Genomic DNA, 24,752 nt, shown 5'->3' with positions numbered 1-24,752 from the left:
CCCCCCCCCCCCCCAGAGTGTCCTGGCAGTGGCTAGCGAGGGGAGGGCAGAGGGGGTCACGTAATCCTGGCCGTTTAACAGCGTTCTGAAGAACCCATCTAAAGATCTTGCGTCTCTCCTCGTCTCCCGGCCAAAAATCCGAACTGCGCATGCGCCTGCCACAGGATGCTTTGCGGCCGCCCGAGCAGGTTCGGATTTTCGTACGGGAGCGCACGGGGGAAGACACAGGTAAGTTTAAACTTTAAACTGATTTGAAATCGCAAAGCACAACTTGAGACCCCACCAGGCCACCCGAGACCCCGCACAGCAAACCCGAAAACCCGAAATCCCGCACAGCCCACCCGAGACTCCGCACAGCCCACCTAAAATTTCGCACAACCCACCAGAGACCTCACCAGGCCACCAGAGACTCCACACAACCTACCTGAGACACCACACAGCCCAGCTGAGACTTTACACAGCCCACCTAAAACTTTGCACAGCCCACCAGAGACCCCACCAGGCCACCTGAGACTTCGCACAGCCCAGCTAAAACTTCGCACAGCCCACCTGAGACCCCACCAGGCCACCTGAGACTCCGCACAGCCCACATTAAAGTTCGCACAGCCCACATTAAAGTTCGCACAGCCCAGCAGAGACGCCACCAGAGACTCCACACAGCCCACCTGAGACTCCGCACAGCCCACCTAAAACTTTGCACAGCCCACCAGAGACCCCACCAAAAAAAAACGTTATTTTTTTAAGATCCACTCAGTCTCCCTACCTTATCAGAACTGGAGTGGATCCTCAGCCTGGGATCCAGTGTGGGCTGCTGTGCTGTGACTGAGCTCCATCCATATGTGCATTGCTTGTACAGCTCCCTCGCACACCCTGTAGAGGTGTCGGGAACCAGAATGTTACATCACACCGGGCCAGCCACCTCTACAGGACATGAGAGGGAGCTGTAAGCAATGCACGTATGGATGGAGCTCCCTCGCAGCCATTGTCCTATCACATCCCACCTCAAGCTGACACTCGGCTCTGGGAGGCATATTTTGAATGGCTGCTCGGCGCAAGAACTGACAGTGCTGTGCTAGGGGAAGGCTGAGGAGCCTCTCACCTAGAAAAGTGGAAGGCACACGGGGACCCACTGGCCAATAGTCACAGGCAAATAGTCCCACCGCACTCTTGACCGAGAAGCCCCATATAATGTGTGTGTGTGGGGGTGGGGAAGTGGCCACGGATGTCGCCTTTTTTTTCAAACCTTGGTGTGTCTGCTAGATAAAGTCTTATAATTTGAGGAAGCTGAACCCCCCCCCCCAGGGAAAAAAATTATCTACAGCCCTGTAATAGGGTACTTCAATGCATTTTTAGGGTTTAACTCCTGAGCTTTGTGACACTTTAAAAAATAGTAAGGCCCCTTTCACATGGGCGCCTTCAGTTCCAGTAAACAGGGGATCCATGCATGGATCCCTTGCTGATCAGAGTAGTTCAGAATGGATGTCACCATTGTGACATCTGTGTCCATCCAGTTTTTTTTTTCTTCTTGCGATGGAGGAACAAACTAAAATTGCCGGACCCATGTTGGTCTATGAGGAGTCAGATGTAAACAGGCATGTGTCTGTTTACATCAGATTACCCCTGATCTGCCACAATCAGGTCCGTCAAAATGGAACTCTATTCCGTTTGGTTTTCCAGACAGAGTCAGGAGTAATCGGATGTAAACAGAAACATGTCCGCTTAGGTCCTGCTGCCCATAGCTTAAAGGAGAACTATGAGATGAGTGCTTTTCACTCATCTCATAGTTCTAGCCGACCTGTGACAATGAGACTGTCACAGGTCGGCTCAGTAAATTGGGAGGTGAGCGAACATATACCGGTGTTCGCTCACCTCTCAATCCTGTCACGGCTCCCTGCCGTGGGAGGGGATAGATTCCCCCCTCCCCACTCCGATCCGCCAGCGCTGACTGGTGGAACGGACGGGGAGGGGGCGGGTACAGCTGGCTCTGCCTCTAGATAGGCAGAGCCAGCTGTCACTCACGCAACTGTGCGGATCCCGGCATCGATGTCGGGATCCGCTCCGGCTGCGGCGTCTCAGTAGCTTACGGTATACTGAGGCTAGGGTAACGGGAGGACGCTAGTTTGTGTGCTCCCATTACCCTAAGGAGAACTATGGGGAAAAGTGTTAACCCCATAGTTCTCCTTTAACATCGGGCTTCTGATCAGATCTGCCTGAACAGCTGATAGACAGATCTGACTGTAATGCTTGTGTAAAAGGGCTCTAAGGCATTCAATATTGTATAGCAAGCATCATGGAGTATTAGGCATAACTTGGTTTACAGCACTTCTTTATTTACAGCACTCACAAAAGTTATTTTTATATGTACTTTGCTATTGTTTGTATTTTAAAATTAATTATATCCTTTATTTATTTTCAGTACCCTGCACAGTAAGAGGCATTGACATGCAACAAAACAATATTAGGTTCAAACATATAGACAATAACAAATTATACAGTGAACATTTTGACAATATGACATTTGTGTGCATACCAGGATATAAGATATCTGATGAAAAACGTTTACGAATTCAGTGTTTGGATGGTGTGCTAAAATATCCAAAATGTCTGAAGGAAGGTAAGCACCAGAACTTTCAATAAATGTTACCACCTGCAATTGTTTTCATACTAAAACTCTACTGAATTTATAAGTAATATTTATGTATTTATTATTTTATCAAACATGTTTTAAAATATGTAATTTACTTACTGTTTACTTTTGCATCCTGTGTAGCACTTCATTGGATTGAACCTCCATGTGTAAATATTACATTAGTTTACATAGCACTAAATGGCACCTGACACCAAATGAGTGCTTTGCTTCTGCTTGTCTTTATTGCACTTAAATCAATTTTATTTTGTTATTTCTGTTTCTTTTTGGGAACTAGACATGCACACCAGCAAAAAATGTGTTCCGTTTTGTTTTGATTCGGATTTTTCTTTATTTCGTTTTTCGGAATTCGGGTCCGAAAGTCAATTCGTTTCGAATTCAGATTCGGACGAAATTCGTTAGCGGAATCCGTACGAAATTTAGTTTAGTTTTCGTTTCTGATTAGTTTCATTTTCGTTTCGTTCGTTGCAGCAAAGTGACATTTAAGAGGGGAAAAAAAGTTTTTGTTTTCAAATGTCACTTTGCGGCAACAAAATTTCGTCCAAAAACGAAAGTTCGTCCAAAAAAAAAAACGAATCGGAAATGTGGATTTGTTTGCATTCGTTATATCTGTAATTCGGATACATCCGAATCTCCGAATTTCCGAAAATTTTGTCCGAATTTTGATTCGGAACGAAACGCACATGTCTATTGGGAACCACCATTATCAAATCAGAATTTCAGCACTGTTAGTGTTATCTGCTTGCTCACTAGTCACATCAGTCTCTGTACAGAGAAGCTTACACTCTAATGCGCCCCCCCCCTCCCACAGTCACATTACCCGCTGGACGCAGGGCTTCGCGACCCGCTGGACGCTGGGCTTTGTGACCCGCTGGACGCAGGGCTTTGTGACCCGCTGGTCTCATGGATAAGTGACGCGCTGGACACTAGACATTTGCACCGGCAAAAAAATTGTTTCGTTTCATCTTGTTTTGATTCGGATTTTGCATTATTTTGTTTTTCGTGATTCGGACTAAATTCGTTAGCGGTAGTCTGTACGAATGTTCATTTCCGTTTTATGTTCGTATCGTTCGTTTCATTGCAGCAAAGTGACAATAAATTTTCTTTTTTTTAATTGTCACTTTGCTGCAATGAAAATGTGTCCACTAACGAAAATGCATACAGAATACCGCTAACGAATTTCGTCTGGAAAACTAATTTTTCCGAAACGAATCGCACATGTCTACTGGATGCAGGGCTTAGGGTTAGTTCACACCATAAGCAGTGCACTCCAGTCCGATTGTGCCCAGAACGCACTGCCCGCATTGCGGCCGGCTCACTTTTTTGCCGGGCTGGAGGGGGCGTTGCGGGCCATTGAAGTGAATGGCACCGTAGCCATGCCATCCTGCTGCAATGCGATCGCCCGCACTGGTTCGCAAGGCACATTGTGCCTGCAGTGCGTTTGGGTGCGGTGCAATCAAAATAGTGCTTGCAGCATTTTAATCGCACCGCACCCGAACGCACTGCAGGCACAATGTGCCTTGCGATCCCGTGCAGGCATTGCGGCCGGAGGGCGTGGCTAAGGTGCCATTCACTCCAATGGCTCACCACGCTCCCTACAGCCCGGCGAAAAAGTGAGCCGGCCGCAATGCAGGCAGTACGTTCTGGCCAGAATCGGACCGGAACGCACTGCTTATGGTGTGAACTAACCCTTAGTGACGAGCTGGGCTTAGTGACGCACTGGACGCAGGGGATCGTGACCTGCTGGACGCAGGGCTTCGTGACCCACTGGACTCTATGCTTCGTGACCCCCTGGACTCTGGGCTTTGTGACGCGCTGGATGCAGGGTTCAATGATGCACTGGATGCAGGGCTTATTGATGCACTGGACGCATGGCTTAATGACGAGCTGGACGAAGAGCTCTGTGACCCGCTGGACGCAGGGCTTCATGACCCGCTGGACGCAGGGCTTCGTGACCCGCTGGATGCAGGGCTTCGTGACCCACTGGACGCAGGGCTTCGTGACCCACTGGACGCAGGGCTTCGTGACCCGCTGGACGCAAGGCTTCGTGACCCACTTGACTCTGAGATTAGTGACGAGCTGGACGCAGGGCTTCGTGACCCACTGGATGCAAGAGTTTGTGACCCGCTGGACTCGGGGATTAGTGACCCGCCAAGATGTTTTCCTTATAAAATGTTGTAAAACATTTTATTATTACCCATATTTTTGGTAAAATATAAAAGATGCGGTCACGTCCGGTAAATAGACACCAAACATGCCAAGCTTTAAAATTGCGTGCGCCCACAAAATTGCATAAAACTACCATGCCTAAAATTGGCCATAGGCGACACTTTAAACGCTTTTACTGCTCATCAGTTTAGTGTTATCAGTGATTGATGAGCCTAGAATTATTGCTCTCACTGCGACATTCGCGGCAATATGTAACATGTGCGCCGCAATCATCGTTTTTGCACATAGGTGCGCCCAACGCGTATTTACGTGTATAAGTGCATGTGTGCGGGGGATTTAAAACTTTTTTGGGTGTTTTTTTTTATATGAACCTTTACAAAAAAATAACTTTTTTTTTAAAAAAAATTCTAAACTTATTTTGTACACTTAACTTGATTGCTATCACATTGGGGGATAAAAAGCCCCCCAATGTGATAGCTAGGAAAAAATGACAGGTCCTCTTAATGGAGATATCAGGGGTCCCCAAGACCCCTAATGTCACCTAGGGACCCCCAAAAAAGCTGATGAAGCAGAGATCTGCTTCATCAGCGTCTTCTCTGGCTCTCAGCCAGAGAAATGACAGCTAAAGGTGGAAGTGATGTAATAGACATTGCTTACGACTTTAGAGACAGAGAACGGGGAGAGAGGCTTTGAGCAGCCACTGTGCCAGTCCTGTCAGTCCCAGGCACCGCAGGGGGGACAGTTTTTAAAGCGTCGCCTATGACCCATTTTGGGTATGGTATTTTTTTGTGATTTTGCGGGCGCACGCAATTTTAAAGCTTGACATGTTTGCCGTACATTTCAGGGTTATGAGACAGCCGGCAGCACAAAAAAAAGACGTACATTTACGTGACCCCGCTGGGAAGGATCCGCCGTCTGCCCGTAGTTTTACAATGGGCAGACGGCAAGGGGTTCAAAAAAATTTCAAGTCCCCAGCCCCACATACATGCGTGCAAACATGCGTTGGGTGTGCATACATGCGAAAACGGCGATTACGGCAATTATGCCACATGTTACATATAACTGCGAACGTCAGAGTGAGGGAAATCATTTTAGGGTCATTATTCACTGATCACACTAAACTGATGAGTGGTAAAAGTTTTTAAAGTGTCGCCTATGACCCAATTTTGGGTATGGTATTTTTTTGTGATTTTGCGGGCACGCGCAATTTTAAAGCTTGACATGTTTGGTGTCCATTTACTTGATATGACCCCATATTTTACCAAAGAAGTGGGTAAGAATAAATGTTTTTAAACATAACTTAGTGAAAACATTTTTTTTTTACATTTTTACGGTACTTTTTTAAATTATATAGTAAAAAATAAAAACCCCAGTGGTGATTAAATACCACCAAAAAAAAGCACAATCTGTCCCCAAAAAATGATATAAAATTAATTTTAGTACAGCGTTGAATGAATGAATAAATGTCAAAGTACTGCAGTGCTGAATACTGAAAAAGGGCCTGGCCAGGAAGGGGGTATAAACACCTGGTCAGCAAGTGGTTAAAGGAGTGCAAGTAATGAGATAATTGCATCAAGCTCCAAGTCTCCAGCAGAGGTGTAACTAAAGGTGCCCATACACTGCACGATTATCGTACGATAATCGTATGCGATCGGTTTTTCGTACGATAATCGAGCAGTGTGAACGGAGACGTGCGACCGTTTCTACTGTACGGTCGCACGTCTTCTGTCGAACCAGCATGTTCGAAAACCAGCTGGGAATCGTACGATTCTCGGCTGGTTAGAACGGTGCTCGGAAGACAAATGCCGCACAGGCCGGTGTGCGCACGCGCACACTGCCCGTTCAGCATTCGGTCATCGGAAGCCCGCCCCTCAGGGGGGCGGGCTTGCGATGATCGAGAGTGCGATCTGCCTGTCCAAGATAGGCAGATCGTACGTTTTTTTTAATCCCTGTACAACTAAAGTCTTACGATGGTTGAAGAGTGTATGGCCACCTTAAGTCTGTGAGCTCCATCATTGTCATCAATCTACCCTCAGTAATAATATGTATTAATCTAGGGATATTCCCAGATAGCAAATTCTGAAGTCTGGAGCCTTGGAGTCCCAGTGGAAAGGCTGGGTTGTATTGTAAGAGGGGAAGGTAAGGACAAAAATGCAGGTCGAGCGAAAGAGTGGGGCAATAGTCTTCCTGGTTGCTCTGGTCATAGGGTTAGACCACTTAGAGAGTGGCGGTGCAGTATAGAGCCATGGAATACCCTGCAAAGAGGAGCCGCTAAGAGTTTTTGTTCCAAGCGGACCCATAATTCAGTCTCGGAATGACAGCACCAGTCTGTAACTCGAGCCAGATGTGCAGCATTATGGTAAAGAATAGGGTCCAGGAATCCTACGCCTCCTGCTTTTTTTTCGGTCTAGAGAGAAAGCCCAATATGACCCCAGCTCTGCTCTGTGCACAAGGAAAGCAACTGAAGATGGACCGGACTCATTTCAAAAAGGATGTTGGTATATCCACTGGGAGAGTTTGTATAAAGTATAATAGTCTAGGTAAGATATTAATTTTTAAGAAACTGTTATGACTAACCAATCAAAGGCAGATTTAATCTATAGCATAACCAAAGGACTGCTCCACTGTCTGCTTGGTAACCAGTTACCCCGCCTCCTAGGTATCCTTCTGTGTATACTGTCTGCATAATTACAGGTGAAAAACCTTACGTGGAAAGAGCAGGTTTTTTGGATTGAGCAACGCACCCGCCACGTTTCAGTGTTTTGTAAATGACATCTTCAGAGATCTTCTAGACATTTGTGTTGTCGTTTATCTCGACGACATCCTTATATACTCTGACAACATCGAGGAACACAGGAAGCACGTACGTTGGGTCCTGTCCAGGCTTCGGGCACACCATCTATATGCCAAACTTGAGAAGTGTGCCTTCGAGAAGACCACCTTGCCCTTCTTGGGGTATGTTATTTCACCAGAAGGAATACGAATGGACCACTCCAAAATTGAGTGTATCCTCAACTGGCCTACCCCCCGTTCTCGGAGAACAGTACACTTTCTGGGATTTGCAAACTTTTACAGAAAATTCATACGGAATTTTTCCTCTATAGTCAAACCCCTCTCCTCACTCACCAGTACCAAATCGAGATTCGCCTGGACGGCGGCAGCTCAAACTGCCTTTGATGACCTGAAACAAAAGTTTACTACCGCTCCCATCCTTAAACTGCCTAATCCTACTGCACATTACGTTCTTGAAGTGGACGCCTCCGAAGTGGCCATTGGGGCTGTACTGTCCCAAAGGGAATCCCTCTCTGCTCCCTTACATCCTGTGGCTTTCTATTCCAGAACGTTGAACGGTGCTGAGAGGAATTATCCCATAGGAGAGAAAGAATTGCTGGCCATCAAGAACTCCCTAGAAAACTGGAGGCACCTTCTGGAAGGTGCCCTCCACCCCATCGTCATATTCTCAGACCACCGTAACTTACAATACCTGAAGACGACCAAAACCCTGTCCTCCCGCCAGGTACGATGGAGTTACTTCTTCGATCGCTTCAACTACATTATTACGTATCGACCCGGGTCCAGAAACGGCAAGGCAGACGCCCTCTCCAGAATCGGTGACCCCTCCATGGGGAGCTCTATGACCTCGTCTGTCGTTCCGCCGGAGAGGATACTGGCCTCCACTGTAGACCTGAAGAGCCGGCTCAAACTAGCCATACAAGCGACGATTGATCGCCCCGCTGATCTCGTACAAGACGAGGAAGGATTCCTCTACCGGGACCACAAACTATATGTGCCACCTGAGATGCATGTTCCTATACTCAAACTCCTCCATGACTCCCCAGCCGCGGGCCACCTCGGGGTTGACAGGACGCTGGAATTAGTGAGAAGATACTTTTGGTGGCCAAAGATGAGAGATCGTGACAGCCTACGTGACCACCTGTAACATCTGTGCATCCTGTAAACCTGGAAGACGCCCTCCTTACGGGTTGTTGTTCAGCCTTCCTATACCCGGAAGTCCATGGGAGGTTGTCTCCTTGGACTTTATTGTAGATCTACCCTTATCTCACGGACACAACACAGTGTTGGTCGCTGTTGACCACCTAACAAAAATGGCACATTTCGTACCTCTACCCCGATTACCAAACTCCCAGGAAACTGCGGACGCATTTCTCTCCTCAATCTTCCGGCTCCATGGCATTCCGTCCCGCATCATAACAGACCGAGGAACGCAGTTCGTCTCGAAATTCTGGAAAGCCCTCTGTCAGAAACTGCGGATCGACCACCGGCTCTCGAGTGCCTACCATCCCCAAACGAATGGCCAGACGGAAAGGGTGAACCAATGCCTCGAACAGTTCATCCGATGTTATTGCATTCACCTACAGAACGATTGGATGGACCTTCTGGCCCTTGCGGAATTCTCCTTCAACAATGCCGTCAACACTTCCACCAGACAGATGCCGTTCTTTGCCAACTACGGATTCCATCCGGTACCTCTTCCTTCCGTGATCTTACGCTCCAACAATCCCACGTCTGACAGCTATGTGACTCGTATACATCGAGGATGTGAGGATGTGAAGCAGCTCTCTCCAGGCCTTATCAATAACCAGGGCATCGGAGGCAGAGCTGCGAGCTGATACCGTTACCTCAGAAAGGAAGCCAATTCCACAGCTGTGGTCCAAGGACCTTAATAACCCCTGGGGGTGTATTACACAGAGTGGTCCCATTCTTTTAAATCATCCGAAATGGACTTCAAAAGGAGCGGGAAGTCCACACCTAATCGGGATGAGTCCTGAAAGAATTTTGCGGAGTCATAGAATGGCTCCGGGCAACGACTTGTAAGTACAGTACGAAAACGAAATTAAACAACAGACAAAAACCCCTATATGTTAACAAGGTTAGATAACTAGCCAACATAGTTCATGTAATGAATATAATACCCAGGGAATATTGTTGAGTTCAGGGTCGGAAAAGAACAGCAACTCGAGCCAAAATCAAGACATTATGAAGTGACAACTGCTCAAATGTGCGGTCAAACTTCTTGTGCCCATTGACATCTGATCGTGTAACATAGATATAGGGGGCGGAACCAGAGAAAAATAATGAGAAGGAATGAACTAAAGCCTCCCAAGGCTCATAGCTCCCCTAAGGGTCATGAAAACACCCCCAAAAGAGTCCCCCCTAACACCATGTAAGAGTAGGGACGATCCTGTCTCATAACATCTCTGGCAGTTATGAACATACAATATAACTCACAACACCATGGCGCCGGCCCTTCGAATGGAGAAGGCAAGTGCAACCATCCCAAACTGAAAGGCTCCACTACAATGCAGTCTGCTGCACGAGGATGTCTTTGTCAAAACGTGTAGTGTTGAGCAAGTGTTTATAGATCCCCAGGAAGGACCCCCCACTGACAAGACACATGGGAAAGCAGAGCAAACCTCAAAAAGCTCAAGGAGTGAAAGCAATAACAAAACACCAACAAATGACAAATATGATAAAAAGCCTTTGGGCCTTTACCCAATTAGAGCTTCAGAAGGTGCATTGCCTTGTGGGATGTTGCGTGGTCGAATAGACTGCAGACATCACACAAAGTTTTTGCGTTCGGCGAACGCTTGAACTATCAATGTTCGAGTCTAACTCATGTTCGACTCAAACATACAGCTCATTCCTTGTGGTCAGATGTCTCTTCAAGCACGTGGTACCCAAGCGGCTGATGGTTTTGCCATGCTTGATCCTCTTGAGACACAGGTTGCAAATATTGAATTGCAAGTGTGTTGCACTCAGTCTAAGTGAAACCAATAAATCCACCCTCTCTCTGTGTAAATCAAACTAACAAAATACTTCATGTACCAATTGACAGATGACAATAACTTAACATGTGCAGAATTATATTGTGAAAAATCTTGAAAAAATATATACAGTATATTGATAATCGTGTAAAAACCGTGTTGCACCATACAACACTAAGGTCTCCTCGGACAATGTGACATTATATTCAGTATGTCAATTTAACACCTTCAATGGCTAGATATATGCAAATTAGGTGGGGGAATACCATGATGGTAAAAAGTGACCAATATTGTATTAATGTGAAATGAAAAAAGCGTGTTCAATCGTGGGACAATGGGGCCTCTTCAGTAAATGAGTAAAGCAAATTTGATCTATAGGGTATTCTCCTACAAATGATGGCAGAAATAAATCCAAGAGTCGTTTCAGGGAGATCTAAACCGTTTTGTGCATATCCCGCAAGGGAAATTGAATGGTTACTTCCCTTCCTTTAGCGGTATTTGGATAGTCTGTCCCTCGATCTCCAAAATATCCACCAGTACGTCTCCAGACTGATCTTTGTGTTGAAAAGACTTTGGTTTTAATTTTCCACCTCCATCTTTTGTCTCCTTATACGGCAATCAGGCGTGGCTCTCTCCTTCCAGTCCGGTTGTCTGATCTCACACCGCCCAAGGCGGCTGCGTTCACCTGATGGTATCCCACCGGAAAATGAGGGAGACAAAACAAAGCTATCTAAGTGCAATAACTAAAATTATTTATTCGTAAAAAGTTCAAATGCACTTGCAGAAACAGGGAACATCAAAGCTTTTGAGCGGTAGGGGCACTCAGCCGTAAGAGGTGAAGACAGTTTTCCTTTCATGCGTTTCGTTCATCAACTTTCTCAAAAAGGAAAGGTCCAATTAGACTATTAGATAGACACTACTAGTGCAGTGATTGTGGTGAAAAACTCCCAGACAGCTGAGTTCCTAGAAGTGTGCTGGGAGACAACAGCCCCCTGCACCAGTGCAGCTCTGCCTTCTGATGTAATGGGCTGGCTGCTCATACGGCTGCCCCTAGAGGACATTGTTCCTCATTGAGGTTGTGCCTCCTCCTCACTTTCCTCCTTACTTTCCTCCTCTCTTCGATCAGGCACCCAAGTGGAGTCAGTGACCTCATCATCATCACCCCCTATGCCCTCGTCACTGGAGCCAACCTGGCAGTATGCTGCAGCTGGGGGAACATGAGTGCCAGTTCGTTGTGCATCATGGCACCCCCTCCCTCTAGGCTGATGTTACTTCCTTCCTCAACCTCAGAGCCAATATCAGACCAGTTTAATTGCTGCGCATCCTCCAGCAGCATGTCACTTACGGTGTGTTGAAAATGGTCCAGAACGCTGTATAGAACTCTGATATAGAACGCTGTATACAACTCCGATATAGAATGCTGTATACAACTCTGATATAGAACGCTGTATACAACACTGATATAGAACTGTGATATAGAACGGTGTATACAATTCTGATATAGAACGCAATCATGGCTCAAACAGAGTACTGAACCCTGATTGGGCAAAGTCTTGCACCTGACCTGTTGTGCCTTGTGGGATGTTGCGCGGTTGAACAGACCGCAAACATCCCACAAAGTTCTTGTGTTCGGCGAAAACTCGAACAAGCGATGTTTGAGTCGAACTTACGTTGGTGTTGGCTTTGGATTTGGCTGACCCTAGTATAAGAACACTGGTGCTGGCTGGCGATCAGGAAACTGGTGCTGGCTTACACTAGTACAAGTACACTGGCGATCAGGAAACTGGTGTTGGCTGACAATGCTACTAGAACACTGGCCAGGCTGATGATAAGAACACTGGATGTGTCTGACAATCGCAATCTGGACACTGGATGTGGGCAACACTGGTACCTGATGACACTGGTACGGCTGGCAATTAGGACACTGAATGTGGCTGACACTGATATTTGATGACACTGGCACAGGTGCGGCTGGCACTCAGGACACTGCATGTGGCTGACAATGGTACCTGATGACACTGGTACGACTGGTGATCAGGACATGGTGCTAAAATACTGGTGCTCGCTGGTGATTAACACACTGGTGCTTGCTGGTGATCAGACCACTGTGCTGGTTGACACTGATAGTAATACACTGGTACTGGATGGCGATCAAGACACTGCTACTGACACTGCTACTTATCATTGTATTGGTGCTGGTAATCAGGACACTGGTTTGTACAGCTAAAACTCTGTGGAGCTTTGTGACACTGTGATATCAATCTCTCCCTTTCCTCTCACAGCCAAACAATGTGTAAGGGGAAAGAACGAGAGAGGCTACAAACTGAAGCCATTGTTTACAATTGTGATGTGGTGTGATTGGTCACAGTGATCACATGGTACTTGTTGCCTGGGATCCACTATGACCAATTACAGCACAATCACAGACTTGTGTGGACACATGCAATAGGCCAGTAGACTAGCTATTTTTGTGCTGTTACACAGTTGTAAAATTTCACATATGCATAGCCACAGGTGATATTCACGTTTATTTCCTTAACCACTTGCCGTCCGCCTGTTGCAACAAAACGGACGGACGGCGGACTCGCATCAGCGGGTTGCCATCATGAGACGGCATTTTTTATCTGTTCACACAGGCAGAAAAAACCCATCCGATGTAAAGAGCCGTTACCGGCTGTTTCCCATACACACGATCGGTGGCTCTATAGCCTGCCGATCGTGTGTATGTGCTGGCTGCGTTATCCCCTCGAGTGCCGCCGCCGCCCCCCCCTAATAGCAATGACATTAAGTGTAAAAAAACATAAAAAGATTTAAAAAAAATAAAAGTCACATATAAAAAAAGTTAAAAAAAAACAAAAAAATGCGGAAGTCCCCCACCCCCACGTTTACGCACATATAAACGTAAATACGCGTCTGGTGCACCAGCGCGCAAAAACAACAATTGCGCTACACATGTTACATATCGCCGCAAACGTCGAGTGTGAGCAATAATTCTAGGGCCATCAATCACTGATAACACTAAATTGATGAGCGGTAAAAGCTTTTAAAGCTTCGCATATAGCCAATTCTGGGTATTGTAGTTTTTTGAGGTTTCGCGCGCGCACGCAATTTTAAGGCTTGACATGTTTGGTGTCTATTTACCCGACGTGGCCCCATCCTTTATATTTTACCAAAAAATTGGGTAATAATAAATGTTTTATCATTTAATATAGGGGAAACAGCTTTTTTCTTTTTAAATTCAGTAATTTTTCCTTAATATAGTAAAAAATAAAACCCCCAGTGGTGATTAAATACCACCAAAAGCATACACATTTACAACAAAAGTTGTGGTGGGGTTTTTTAGAGAGGACTCAGAAGTTTAGAAATGTATATAAATTTATTGAGATTCATTAAAAAATGTTTATAATAAAAGTTAAAAAGAGTAGTAATATACAAACATGATCATCACTTCCCTAAATTTCTAGCCTATTTTGCATTTCGTACTCCTGAACTAGTATCTCCAACATCATGCAACTTGGCAAACTTATTGGGGTGAACCAGATCAGGGCTAACATCTCTAGCACTCTTCCCTCTCCCACGCCTTCTAACAGTAACCCAGCTCCCCACCTCGGGATCCTGCTCCTCCAACCCCCCCTCCACCACAGCCTGGTGCGTTATGTCCAGACTCTTTTCCATAATTGTTATGCTCCTAAGTGTTGCCAGTTACTTGCTTATATCCAGAATCTGGGTTTCCAAACAAGCAACTTGCTCACATCTCACACAAATGTATTCCCCCTCGAACGCATGTTCAACCACTTGCCGTCCGCCCGTTGTAAAAAAACGGACGGACGGCACTGCTGCATTGGTGGGTTGCCGTCGCCAGACGGCTTTTTTTTTCTGCTCGCGCGCGCCCCCTAGCGGGCACGCACGGGCAGAAAAGACCCGACTAATGCAAACACCCATTAACGGGTGTTTCACATATAGGTGATCAGCGGCTCTATAGCCGGCGATCGTTTACATTGCGCACGACATGCACCTGGTTGCATACCCACTCATGGAAGACATCCCCCCCCCCCAAAATATATCATCTAGCGGAGCCACAGATGCACATACACAAATCCAGTCAGCGGAAAGAAAAAGGCCTAAACCTCTGTATAAGTAGGGAATGCGGCATAAAATAACAAAAAATAAATTGGAGAGGGGAAGGCATGGAGTACCATGCCTATCCCTCAACACTGCCTGAGATATGAACTGCACTTAGATATTTTAATTATCTGGTAGGGGATAAGGATAGGGAGCTAAACATGTAGGGGGAGGGACAAGACTATGGAAAGGGTCTATATAAAATTTGCCATATTACCTGAATGTAAATTAGACTTTAAAGTAAAACTAGTCAGTATTTAGTATACTGTTAGACAGAGACTTGTACCTGCAAGTGTAGGTCAAAGAAATATTTTCAGTCTACATTTTAGGAAAAGGCTTAGCTAGGGGACGAAAACGGTGAGGGTAGCTATAAACGACAGGCAGTAGGACCTGGTTGGAAATCATGTGGTATGTATAGTACATCTACAATCTTTCATCTAGCATAACCAGTTGGCATTAAATGTATCCCATTTGAAATGGGCTTTTGCATGGAGCATTTCAAAGTGGCATGGCTATTCAGTATTTAGATAACCACATATAAACTAGGGGTTTCTACTCACTTCCAATGTCGCGCCAGAGCTAATTTGGAGGCTATCAGTGTGGGAAAAGGCACGTTGGTTGGGGGGCCAAAGCTCTATACCAATCCCTAATAGTGCTGACTGAAGTGATGGAGAGCAAGCAAGGTGTGTCACAGAAGAAATAAATCTAAATATAGCAGCCCAAAATGGTTTCAGTGCAATACAGTACCTGTAACGGATCCCCGCCGTCTGCGCATGTGCAACCTGCACGTTCCCGCACTGCTCGGGAACGCGTCATCCCGCGCAGAAGCAGTAACCTGCGAACACAAATATGCGCCATCCCGCACATGCGCAGAAGCAGTAGTCTACCAGCACGAAAATCCGCCATAGCGGCGCACAGGAAATGACATCACTGGCCCTATATAAACCCTGCAGCATTACCACCATGTTGCTGGTTTATCGTCAGCTAATCCTTGTTCCAGTTTTGTGATATCTTGCTTGATCCTTGTGACCCGGACTTCCTCGACAAACCTTGAATTCTGCCTGCCTTGACCACGGAACTGATATTTGACCATTATTCTGCCTGACCCCTTTTGTACTGGAATTGCCCGCTTGGAACCTGACCTCGGCTCGTCTCATTGGATAACCACAAACATATCCAGTCTGGAGTATGAGCTTTGAGTGTGAGAAAATGATGTGTAGTCTTGCGTCATGCAGGTCCTTATTATGGAAGACAGCGTATAAGAGTCTATTGGGTCATCATTTCACATTTGAAGTGTCCAGATCATCATCCACAATTGCGTTATAATATCCACATAGGACCAAGTGTCCCTTACGGATCCTATTAATTTTATTCATTAGGGTCACAAAAAATGTCTTTGGACGGTCATGTGCGGCATACAGGTTAACCAGTGTCACTAATCGATTATTCAAGGAAGCCACAAGTATGATAAATCTACCGTTTGGGTCAATCAATAAATCATGTTCTAGAATAGTGACAGTGCGTTTAATTGCTATTATCACACCTTTGCGTAAAATGTTTGGTTTTGCAACTCAGGGGGTTCTCCTTTTTGAGGTGTGCTTCTTGGACACATAGTATGTCACATTTCAGAGATGCAGCTTCCTTCCATAGCATGGCTCGTTTAAACGGACAATTAAGTCCTTTCACATTCAGAGAGCTAATTTTAACCGCCATAATTATTTATAAAAAGGTGTAGAAAATTAGCCTGGGAGGGACGCTGAAAGAGATTGCAGTGGCACTGAAACATCAACATACTGGTGTCTTGGTAGCAGGGCCGGACTGGCCATAGGGCAAACCGGGCACTTGCCCGGTGGGCCGGCCCGAACATCAGCTTGTTTCTGTTCGGCCCGGCCAGCTGTGCTCGACGGCCGCTCTGAACGCTCCATTGATCACAGAGCGGCCAGGCAGATCACACACTGATGGAGCCCCGCCCCCACCAGCTGACATCAGACCCAAGAAGCCTGTGCAGGACAGATGCTGTGCTCGAAGGAACACAGAACACAGCGTCCAGGAGAAAGTAAGCTGACGGGGGGGAATCATCACCACTGAATGACCGAAGCTCCACCACCTCATCTCATGCTGGACACATGGGGGGCCAGGTGCCAGATTTAGAGGGGGCCAGGAGCCAGATTGAGGGATGGCCAGGAGCCAGGTGAGAAGGGGTCAGGAGCCAGATGGAGAAGGGGGACAGGAGCTAATTTGAGAAGGGGGACAGGAGCCAGATTGAGAAGGGGGGCAGGAGCCAGATTGAGAAGGAGGGCAGGAGCCAGATTGAGAAGGGGGACAGGAGCCAGATTTAGAAGGGGGACAGGAGCCAGATTGAGAAGGGGGACAGGAGCCAGATTGAGAGGGGGACAGGAGCTGGACTGAGGGGCGCAGGAGCCAGATTGAGGGTGAGAGGAGTCGGGGGGAGGAGCCAGACTGAGGGGGAGGACAGGAGCCAGACTGAGGGGGAGATAATCAAAGGAAACCAATCAAACACCTGACCAGATAAGACCCTCAAGTATCGTGTGGGTGCCAAGCGACCACGGATGCCTCCGCAAATCAGTATAAATGTGAAGAAGTCCCTCGCACTCCAGCTCAAATTCAGTCAATATTTTTGACTGTGGTGTCACAACATGGCTGTGCATGTCATTGTCAGTCAATAAAAAATTGACTGAACTTGAGCTGCAGTGCGAGTGACTTCTTCATACTTAGATTTAGGGGAGACACATAGACCAGACTGGGGGGGCATAGACCGGACTAAGGGGAGACACAGGGGCCACCATCAGGGGGTATGGCCAATACCCATGTCACGGACCCAGGCAGATCGAGGGGCTCAGGCCCCTACCAGGGTCGGCATTGCAGAGATGACAGGGGGCAAGGTGGAGGTGTAAGAGGCCTTGCCCCAGCAGCCATGTAGGCTGTGGCTGTATGGAACCCCATGATTTCTAATGGTGGTCCTGGACACAGACTGAGGGGGGCGGCACGGGGGCCAGAATGAGGGGAGGGGGCCAGGCTGAGAGGACACAGGGGCTAGACTGAGGGAAGACACAGGGGCCAGACTGAGGGGGAACACAGGGGCCAAACTGAGAGGAAAGGTGCCACACTATGAGATGACGGGGTGTGAGGAGGAAGTGTTGGTGCTGCTCCAGTTGGCCTACAGGCTCTGCAGGGGGTACATGTCCCCGGGGATGGTACATGGCATGACTGAGGGTGCTAGGAGGCTGGTGTACTGCTCCTTGTACGACTGATTATGAGTACAGCAGCGAAGTTGCCACCGCTCTCTCCTTTTTCATTTCCACTCTTGTAAACCCATTGCTTTTTATTAGGTTTGCTAGGCTAGACATCACCTGAACAGTCCACCTATTGGAATTTCAGGACAGACTGTGCCAGTCAAAGACATCTAGCCAACTTTGCAGGTCTGTAGGCAGTAATGCCATTGTAGAAATGCGTAATATTAATATACATGGGTGATAATATTATAATTTTGCCGCTATAAGAGCTTCAACTCTTCTGGGAAGGCGTCCACAGGTCCACAACACTGTGTTACAGTTTGGAAGCCTGCACCACCTTCATCTCCCTACACCAGAGGACTTTCAGCCCAGAGATGGCAGGTCCTGAACAGCCCCAGGCTGCCACACTCCGGCTCCTCTGCCTCTTCGCCTCCCAACTGTGTCTCTCTTTGAAGTCATATTGGAGTTCAAAACGAGTTCAATTTAGAGCATATCCAAAAAATATGAAGCATAGTACCCCATTAGGATCCACATCTCCAGCACCGGTCCGTAATTGAAGGGTTAAAATTAGGGATACACTGATACCAAGTATTTGGGCGAGTACTCATACTCGCCCAAATGCTCCAATACCTTTCCCGATACTGAAACGTCCGGTCAGAGGAAGGTTTTCTCTGACCGGCAGTGCCGCGAGGAAACATGCTGCCGGGAACTTAAGCTGGCTCCATGCTGTTTGGCCGGCTCAATGCTGATTGCCGGGAAGCCGGCTTCCAAGCCAATCAGTGTCGAGTCGGGCAAACAAATCTGATATGGCAACACGACCCCCACCCTGCAGACAAATCATTCCCCTCACATAGATCCTTAGCAGCAATCATTACCGTATCAGTCCCTCGGCAAGCTGGGCAGACACCGCTCTCCAGGATCTGTCATCTCCTGTGTGCATAGCGCCCACTTGATCGACCCTCAGCCTGCTACTGTGCATGTACTGGATTTCTGAATGAGAGCACTGGGGAGTCTGCGCATGTGCAGTAGCAGGCTGAGGGCCGATCACGTGGGCGCTGTACACACAGGAGACGTGGCTAGATCCCGGAGAGCTTGGAGAACGGTGTCTGCCCAGCTGGCCGAGGTACTGGTATGGTAATGAATGCAGCTAAGGATCTATGTGAGTTAATGAGGTGCCTGCAGGGTGGGGGTCGTGTCACCATATTGTCAGATCTGTTTGGCTGACCTGTTTGCAGATTGGCTGGGAAGGCGGCTTCCCAGCCAATCAGCATCCAGCCGGCCAAACAGAATGGAGTTTGCTTCCCGGGCGATCAAGAAGCCGGGCGGTGAGTAATGACATGCTGCCTGGCTTCCTGTTTGCCCGGGAAGCCGGATCTATGCTACCAGAAGTACCGGTATCGGTACTCGGTAACGGCGAGTACTGAAATATAAATATCGGTACTCGATACCGTAAAAACAGTATGGGTGCATCCCTAGTTAAAATATTGAATCTGTACTTGAGTACTATACCACCGTAATTGAATCCTGGTGTAAGGCAATGGTTGGGAGTTTGCGCTACTCCGCATGCGCAGGTCCCAATCTTCCACATTATTGGAAAACATGGTGTAGTGCGCAGGCGCACACAATATAGCAGACATGCAAAGACATGCTAACGTGGCGCACTGGAAGGGTCTATTTAAACCAGCCTGCACAGTTGACTAGTGCTGAACGGTCTTTTAGCTTGTGCCCTTACTTCCTGTTTCTCTGTTCATTGATCATCTTTTGCCTTGACCCAGATTGCCTTGACTACACCTGATTGCTGCCTGTCCTTGACCTCTGCTTGTTTCCTGGATTGCTTCTGTCTTCTCCCTTGGTACCATGCTGCCTGACTGGTTTGACCCCTGGCTTGTCTGACCTCACACTAATTCCTGCTTCAGCCCATGCTGACCCCTCAGCTGGATTCCAGTCCTGCTTCATCATCCCGGGAAATCTGCTGCTGGAATGAGACCTGGCACAGTGTCTGAACACCTTGGCACCTGTGCTACTCTGCCTACTCCTTCCCTGTCCCCCCTACAGGGGTGTGATACAAGAGCCGCTAGGGAGGCCCCCTCAGCTCTTTGGGTCTTCTACCAGGTAAGTGATACCTGGTACATACTAAAGTCTTTGAAAAGAATAGATATATTTTCCATATTTCCTCGGAGGAAAAAAATCACTCCAAATCTCGTTCCCACTGAGTAATAAAGCTTGGGCGGTAATCATCAGCCGTTTCGGTTAATAATCCATAGGTCAGTGACAGGGAATGTTGCAATATTCCTGTACCAGAACATAATTTTTCAAAAGTGGTTAGAGGTCTACAGAATCGAGGGGGGAGGAAAAGAGTAATCTAAAAAATGGCGTAACTGTAAAGCTGACCAAAAAGGTAGATGAAAAGAGCCCGGAAGCTGTCATGGTTGTTTAGCCATAGAAGGCCATGATGAATTTTTACAATAATGCATGGCACTGAATTTACCTTTACTCGAGGAAACAGCTATCTGGGATCCCTGGAGTAAAACAGCTATCTGGGATCCCTGGAGTAAAACAGCTATCTGGGATCCCTGGAGTAAATGCCGGATTTTCCAGAACGGGGTAAAGCGGAGATGGAAACAGCGTCAAGGGAAAGGGCCTGAGTGCTTTACCACTAGGTTTAAAGGTAGTGCCAATGAGAGGATGACTTTTAAGATGCAAGGAAGTCGTATCTTAAGCTGAGCACCAGGGTAGGCCTTGCAAGGGAAGAGAGGAGTATGATTGTTGCAATTGCACCCATAATTTGGATGTACTATGTCTGCTCCAGTCTATCATCCTGGTCAGGTGACAGGCAATCCTATATTTGATCACATCCGGTAAGGTAATCCCACCACAAGGTTTCGAGGTATCCAAACTTCCAAATATTGAATAGCTGTGGTTGCTTGCTTAAAGGGGAAGTTTTCACCTATGGATCTTTCCTTCTCAGAGTGAATGCTACAGGTAAAGCATCTGACTTCTAGAGGTTAATCCTAAAATTTGAGAGAGTACTATATATTTTAAATTCCCTTAGGAGTACAGGAAGGAATACTTCAGGGGAGGGGAGCGAGAAACGTAGATTGTCTGCATATACAGAAATCTTGTACTCTTCATTGGCTATATGAACAACTTTGATATCTGGGTTGTTACAAATAGTGCAGAGAAAGGGTTCTAGCGAAATAATAAAAATAAGTGGGGAAAGAGGGCAGCCCTGCCGCTTGCTGTTGGATATTTCAATGGGTTCAGAGATAATGCAATTTACCTTAACCTGGGCTGTAGGATGAGAGTACAGTGCTCTAAACCCCCTTAACATAGTAGGTCCGAGCCCAATAAATTGCAAGATATAGTCAGAAAAGGCCACCTGACTCTATCAAATGCCTTCTTGGCATCCGTCCCAAGGAGAAGTTATGGGGATGATGTCGAGAAGGCATGATGGACCAGATTCAATACCTTGATAATGTTATCCCTGGCTTGATGGTATAGAGTAAATCCTACTTGGTCAAGGGGCATGAGTAAGGGGGATATGAGGGAGTAAACGGTTTGCAAGAATTTTAGTAAAACGTTTTAGGTCGACCTGAATCACGTCTATGGGAAATTTGGTATGTGACAGAGTTACAAGCCTCCACAAAATGCTGGCCCAATAAGGTGTTGAATTCCTTATAATAGGACAGTGTAAAACCATCTGAGTTGGGAGACTTGCCGGTCTTAGAGCTTTTTATGGCAGTCTTGAACTCTTCTAAAGAAATTGGTGTTTCTAAGATTTTTGAAATTTCAGAAGAAAGTTGAGGAATTCCGGCCTTTGAGAAGTAGGACACCAAAATGTTCCTCTTCTCCTCCGGAAACGGTAGAGTAGTGGACAAAAGTAAGTTGTAGAGAGCAGAATAAAAAGTACTAAATGTTTCTGCTATTTCTGTGTGGGGATGGGAGTCTTTGCCCTTACCGGTAGAGATATGTGGGACATAGGATTAAACCCGTTGTTCCCTCAAAGCATTTGCAAGATTTATAGACTATCCTCCGACAAGGAGCCAGTGATGCTTGGGCTTTGAAAGAATGGATAGATTGAATCTTTAGAAGCACCATAGTAAGATCAGCCCAAATGGTTGGATCTGCACATGCTTTATGACAATGTTTTACAGAATGAAAACCCTGGAGGAGGGGGACAATTGAGAATTTCACTCCTTTTTAATCCTTGACCTGTGTTTTTTATCAGCACTCCTCTGATAATAGGTTCATGTGCTTTCCAGATAAGCATAGGGTCACTTCTGGTGGTTCAATTTGTGGCAAAGTAGAGATAAAGTTCTCGCAGTACCTTAGCTCATATGACTGCATCCTGGAGAAGGGATTCATTTAAACGCCAGGTCCAAGGAGTAGGTGGTGAGTCTGTGAGGAGAGAGAGCCATATAGAGACTGGGGCTTGATCTGACCAGGTGATATTGCCTATCTTGTCACAATCAGTAAGGGGAGATCCCTGTGTTTCAGCAAAAATAAATCTATACGAGAACAACTGTGATGGAGGTGAGTAAAACGAGTAGTCTCTGTGGTTCGGATGGAGGAGACGTCAAGCATCTGCCAGTTGGAACACGTGGAAAAGGTGATCTATGAGCTTGTAAGGGGAGGTTTAACATTAGACCAGAAGACTCCATTTTCAGGTCGAGAACAAAGTTAGTCCCCCCTAGGATCAAGGTCCCTTCCACAAATGTGCCTAGGTGCAACAAGATAGAATGGAAAAAACTGGCTTGATTGGTGTTGGGGCCATAGAATGACTCCAGGGTGACCTTGGGTGTGACCAATCAGGCCTTTGATAAATACATTACAACTCTGGGAGTCTGTCAGAACCTAAAGAAGTCCATGGCACAGAATTGGCAATCAGTATCAAGAAAACTTTCGCTTTGGCCTCAGAGTTTGCACTTTGATAGCACATCAGGAAATAAATGTTTCTCAGCATGTAACGACCCGTGTGTTTATGTCTGGACACTCAACTGCGGAGGTAGTTAATGTATTGGCGGGGCTCAGTTACGACTCCTTCCTTCACACTCCATGCAGTGGTTAATGGAGGGTTTGGAGTCAGTCACATCATCCCCCGTCACTTGGGCAACCTATTGTGTTGGTATGTATAGTAGGTTTAGGGCAGGTGTGTACAACATGCGTCTCTGGTTAATCCTCCACAAGCTAAGATGAACTAAGTTCTGCAGATCCCCTGAGTCCTGTTAGCATTCACAGCACATCAAGGTACATGCGTCTCTGGTTAATCCTCCACAAGCTAAGATGAACTAAGTTCTGCAGATCCCCTGCGTCCTGTTAGCAGTCACAGCACAGCAAGGTATCACTACATAGATCAACACAAAGTCACTTCCACAGGTTCAGACAATACGTATGAGTATAGAGATTTTTCCCAGATCAAGTCCCAGGTTCAGGTTATAACCTAACAGGCACAGACACAGCTCCCTCGGGAGTCACCAGCATAGAGCGGGTTAACAGTCAGCAGCAGGAGAGTCAAGGCAGACCTTGGCTGAATCAACACTCCCCACCTGTACAGCAAGTCCTCCAGCACAGCAGTACAATTAAACCTTCACAGATCTCCCAGTATGAGCAATACGTCTGTGGCAGCAAGATCCCTCACTACAATGTGGTTTGCTTGGCTACTTACTGTTGTGGGGTCCACTGTTGGGTCTCATGGTGCAGGATGCTAGAAGCAGTAACTCCTATGGGATGTTCGGCGTGCACCGTTCACAACGGTCGGACGCTGAACAGCCAAATCTGCTCCCTTAAATCCCTCCTCGCCGAGCCTGAATGGGAGGAGCTGGCTGCCGTCCTGGACGGCCCTGAATGGGATGAGCTGGCTGCCGTCCTGGACGGCCCTGAATGGGAGAAGCTGGCTGCCGTCCTGGACGGCCCTGAATGGGAGGAGCCTGAAGCTGAGCTGGCCGTGCGCGTCCCCTCCACACAGCGCTGGACCGTGGACGGGTAAGTCTGTTACACAGTAAGGGTGTCTTGCCAGTTCATAAATGAGTTTCCTGAAGGAACGTTATCAGTGTCTTAAGTCTCTTAAGGTCAGCAAATAAAATCTTCCTCTTCTCAGGCATGTTAAGGCCGTTTATATTTATCTGAATCATGGAGGACATTGTGTGGGGTTTACAGACTGAACAGAGAAGCACATACAAAAGGCAGGGAGAAGGGGGGATCTGTGTTATCTACCCCAGAGGTAGAGGATAAGGAAAGGAAAAGGGGAGAAAAAAAGCAGGAGGATGGGAGAAAAGAGAGTTGTGAAGTGAGGAGAAAAGGGACAGAAGAGAGAGGGCCAGAGAAATTAGAACCACTGCAAGAAGGAGACAAAAAGAGACAGTTTTTTCTGATAATTTAGAGGTTTACTATCTGTTACTAACTCTGGGGAGGAAATTCCAAGGTGAGTAAGGCCTAATGGGTGAGGGTGCTGTTGAGGAATCTCTGAGCTCCTTATCAACTTGAGGCTCAAGACTTGCCATAGAAATTACCAATCACAAACACTCTGCGGATTCCGCATAGGTTCTCCCCCTCCGCAGCTGTGGTCCATCTGCGCATTCCCGTTGGGCGTTACAATAACCAAGTTTCCCTGATGGGTCAATAAGAGGATGAACAGTGTTGAAAAGGTAATGTATAAGGTAAAACTTAAACAAAAACCTAGAGTGACAGGGCCCACATTACCAAAGGATAATGTGGTTGGATAGAAGTAGCTGGAACAGAGTTGGGGGGATCATGTGGAGGCCCGTAAAGGTATAA

General features: G+C 46.9%; 1 protein-coding gene across 1 annotated transcript in view; it reads left to right on the top strand.

The window, feature by feature from the left end:
* The window catches only part of LOC108801196 (coagulation factor XIII B chain-like), a 51,540-nt gene that overhangs the window by 18,455 nt on the left and 8,333 nt on the right, over nt 1-24,752 (top strand). The window contains exons 4-5 of the mRNA XM_018573128.1: nt 2,417-2,602; nt 13,239-13,248. Coding sequence (XP_018428630.1) covers nt 2,417-2,602; nt 13,239-13,248 — 196 coding nt within the window. The remainder of the gene's footprint in view (nt 1-2,416; nt 2,603-13,238; nt 13,249-24,752) is intronic.

The sequence above is a fragment of the Nanorana parkeri genome, unplaced genomic scaffold, assembly GCF_000935625.1.
Source record: "Nanorana parkeri isolate BGI_ZX_2015 unplaced genomic scaffold, ASM93562v1 scaffold2246, whole genome shotgun sequence".
Lineage (NCBI taxonomy): Eukaryota > Metazoa > Chordata > Amphibia > Anura > Dicroglossidae > Nanorana > Nanorana parkeri.
This window is presented reverse-complemented; position numbering and strand designations above follow the sequence as displayed.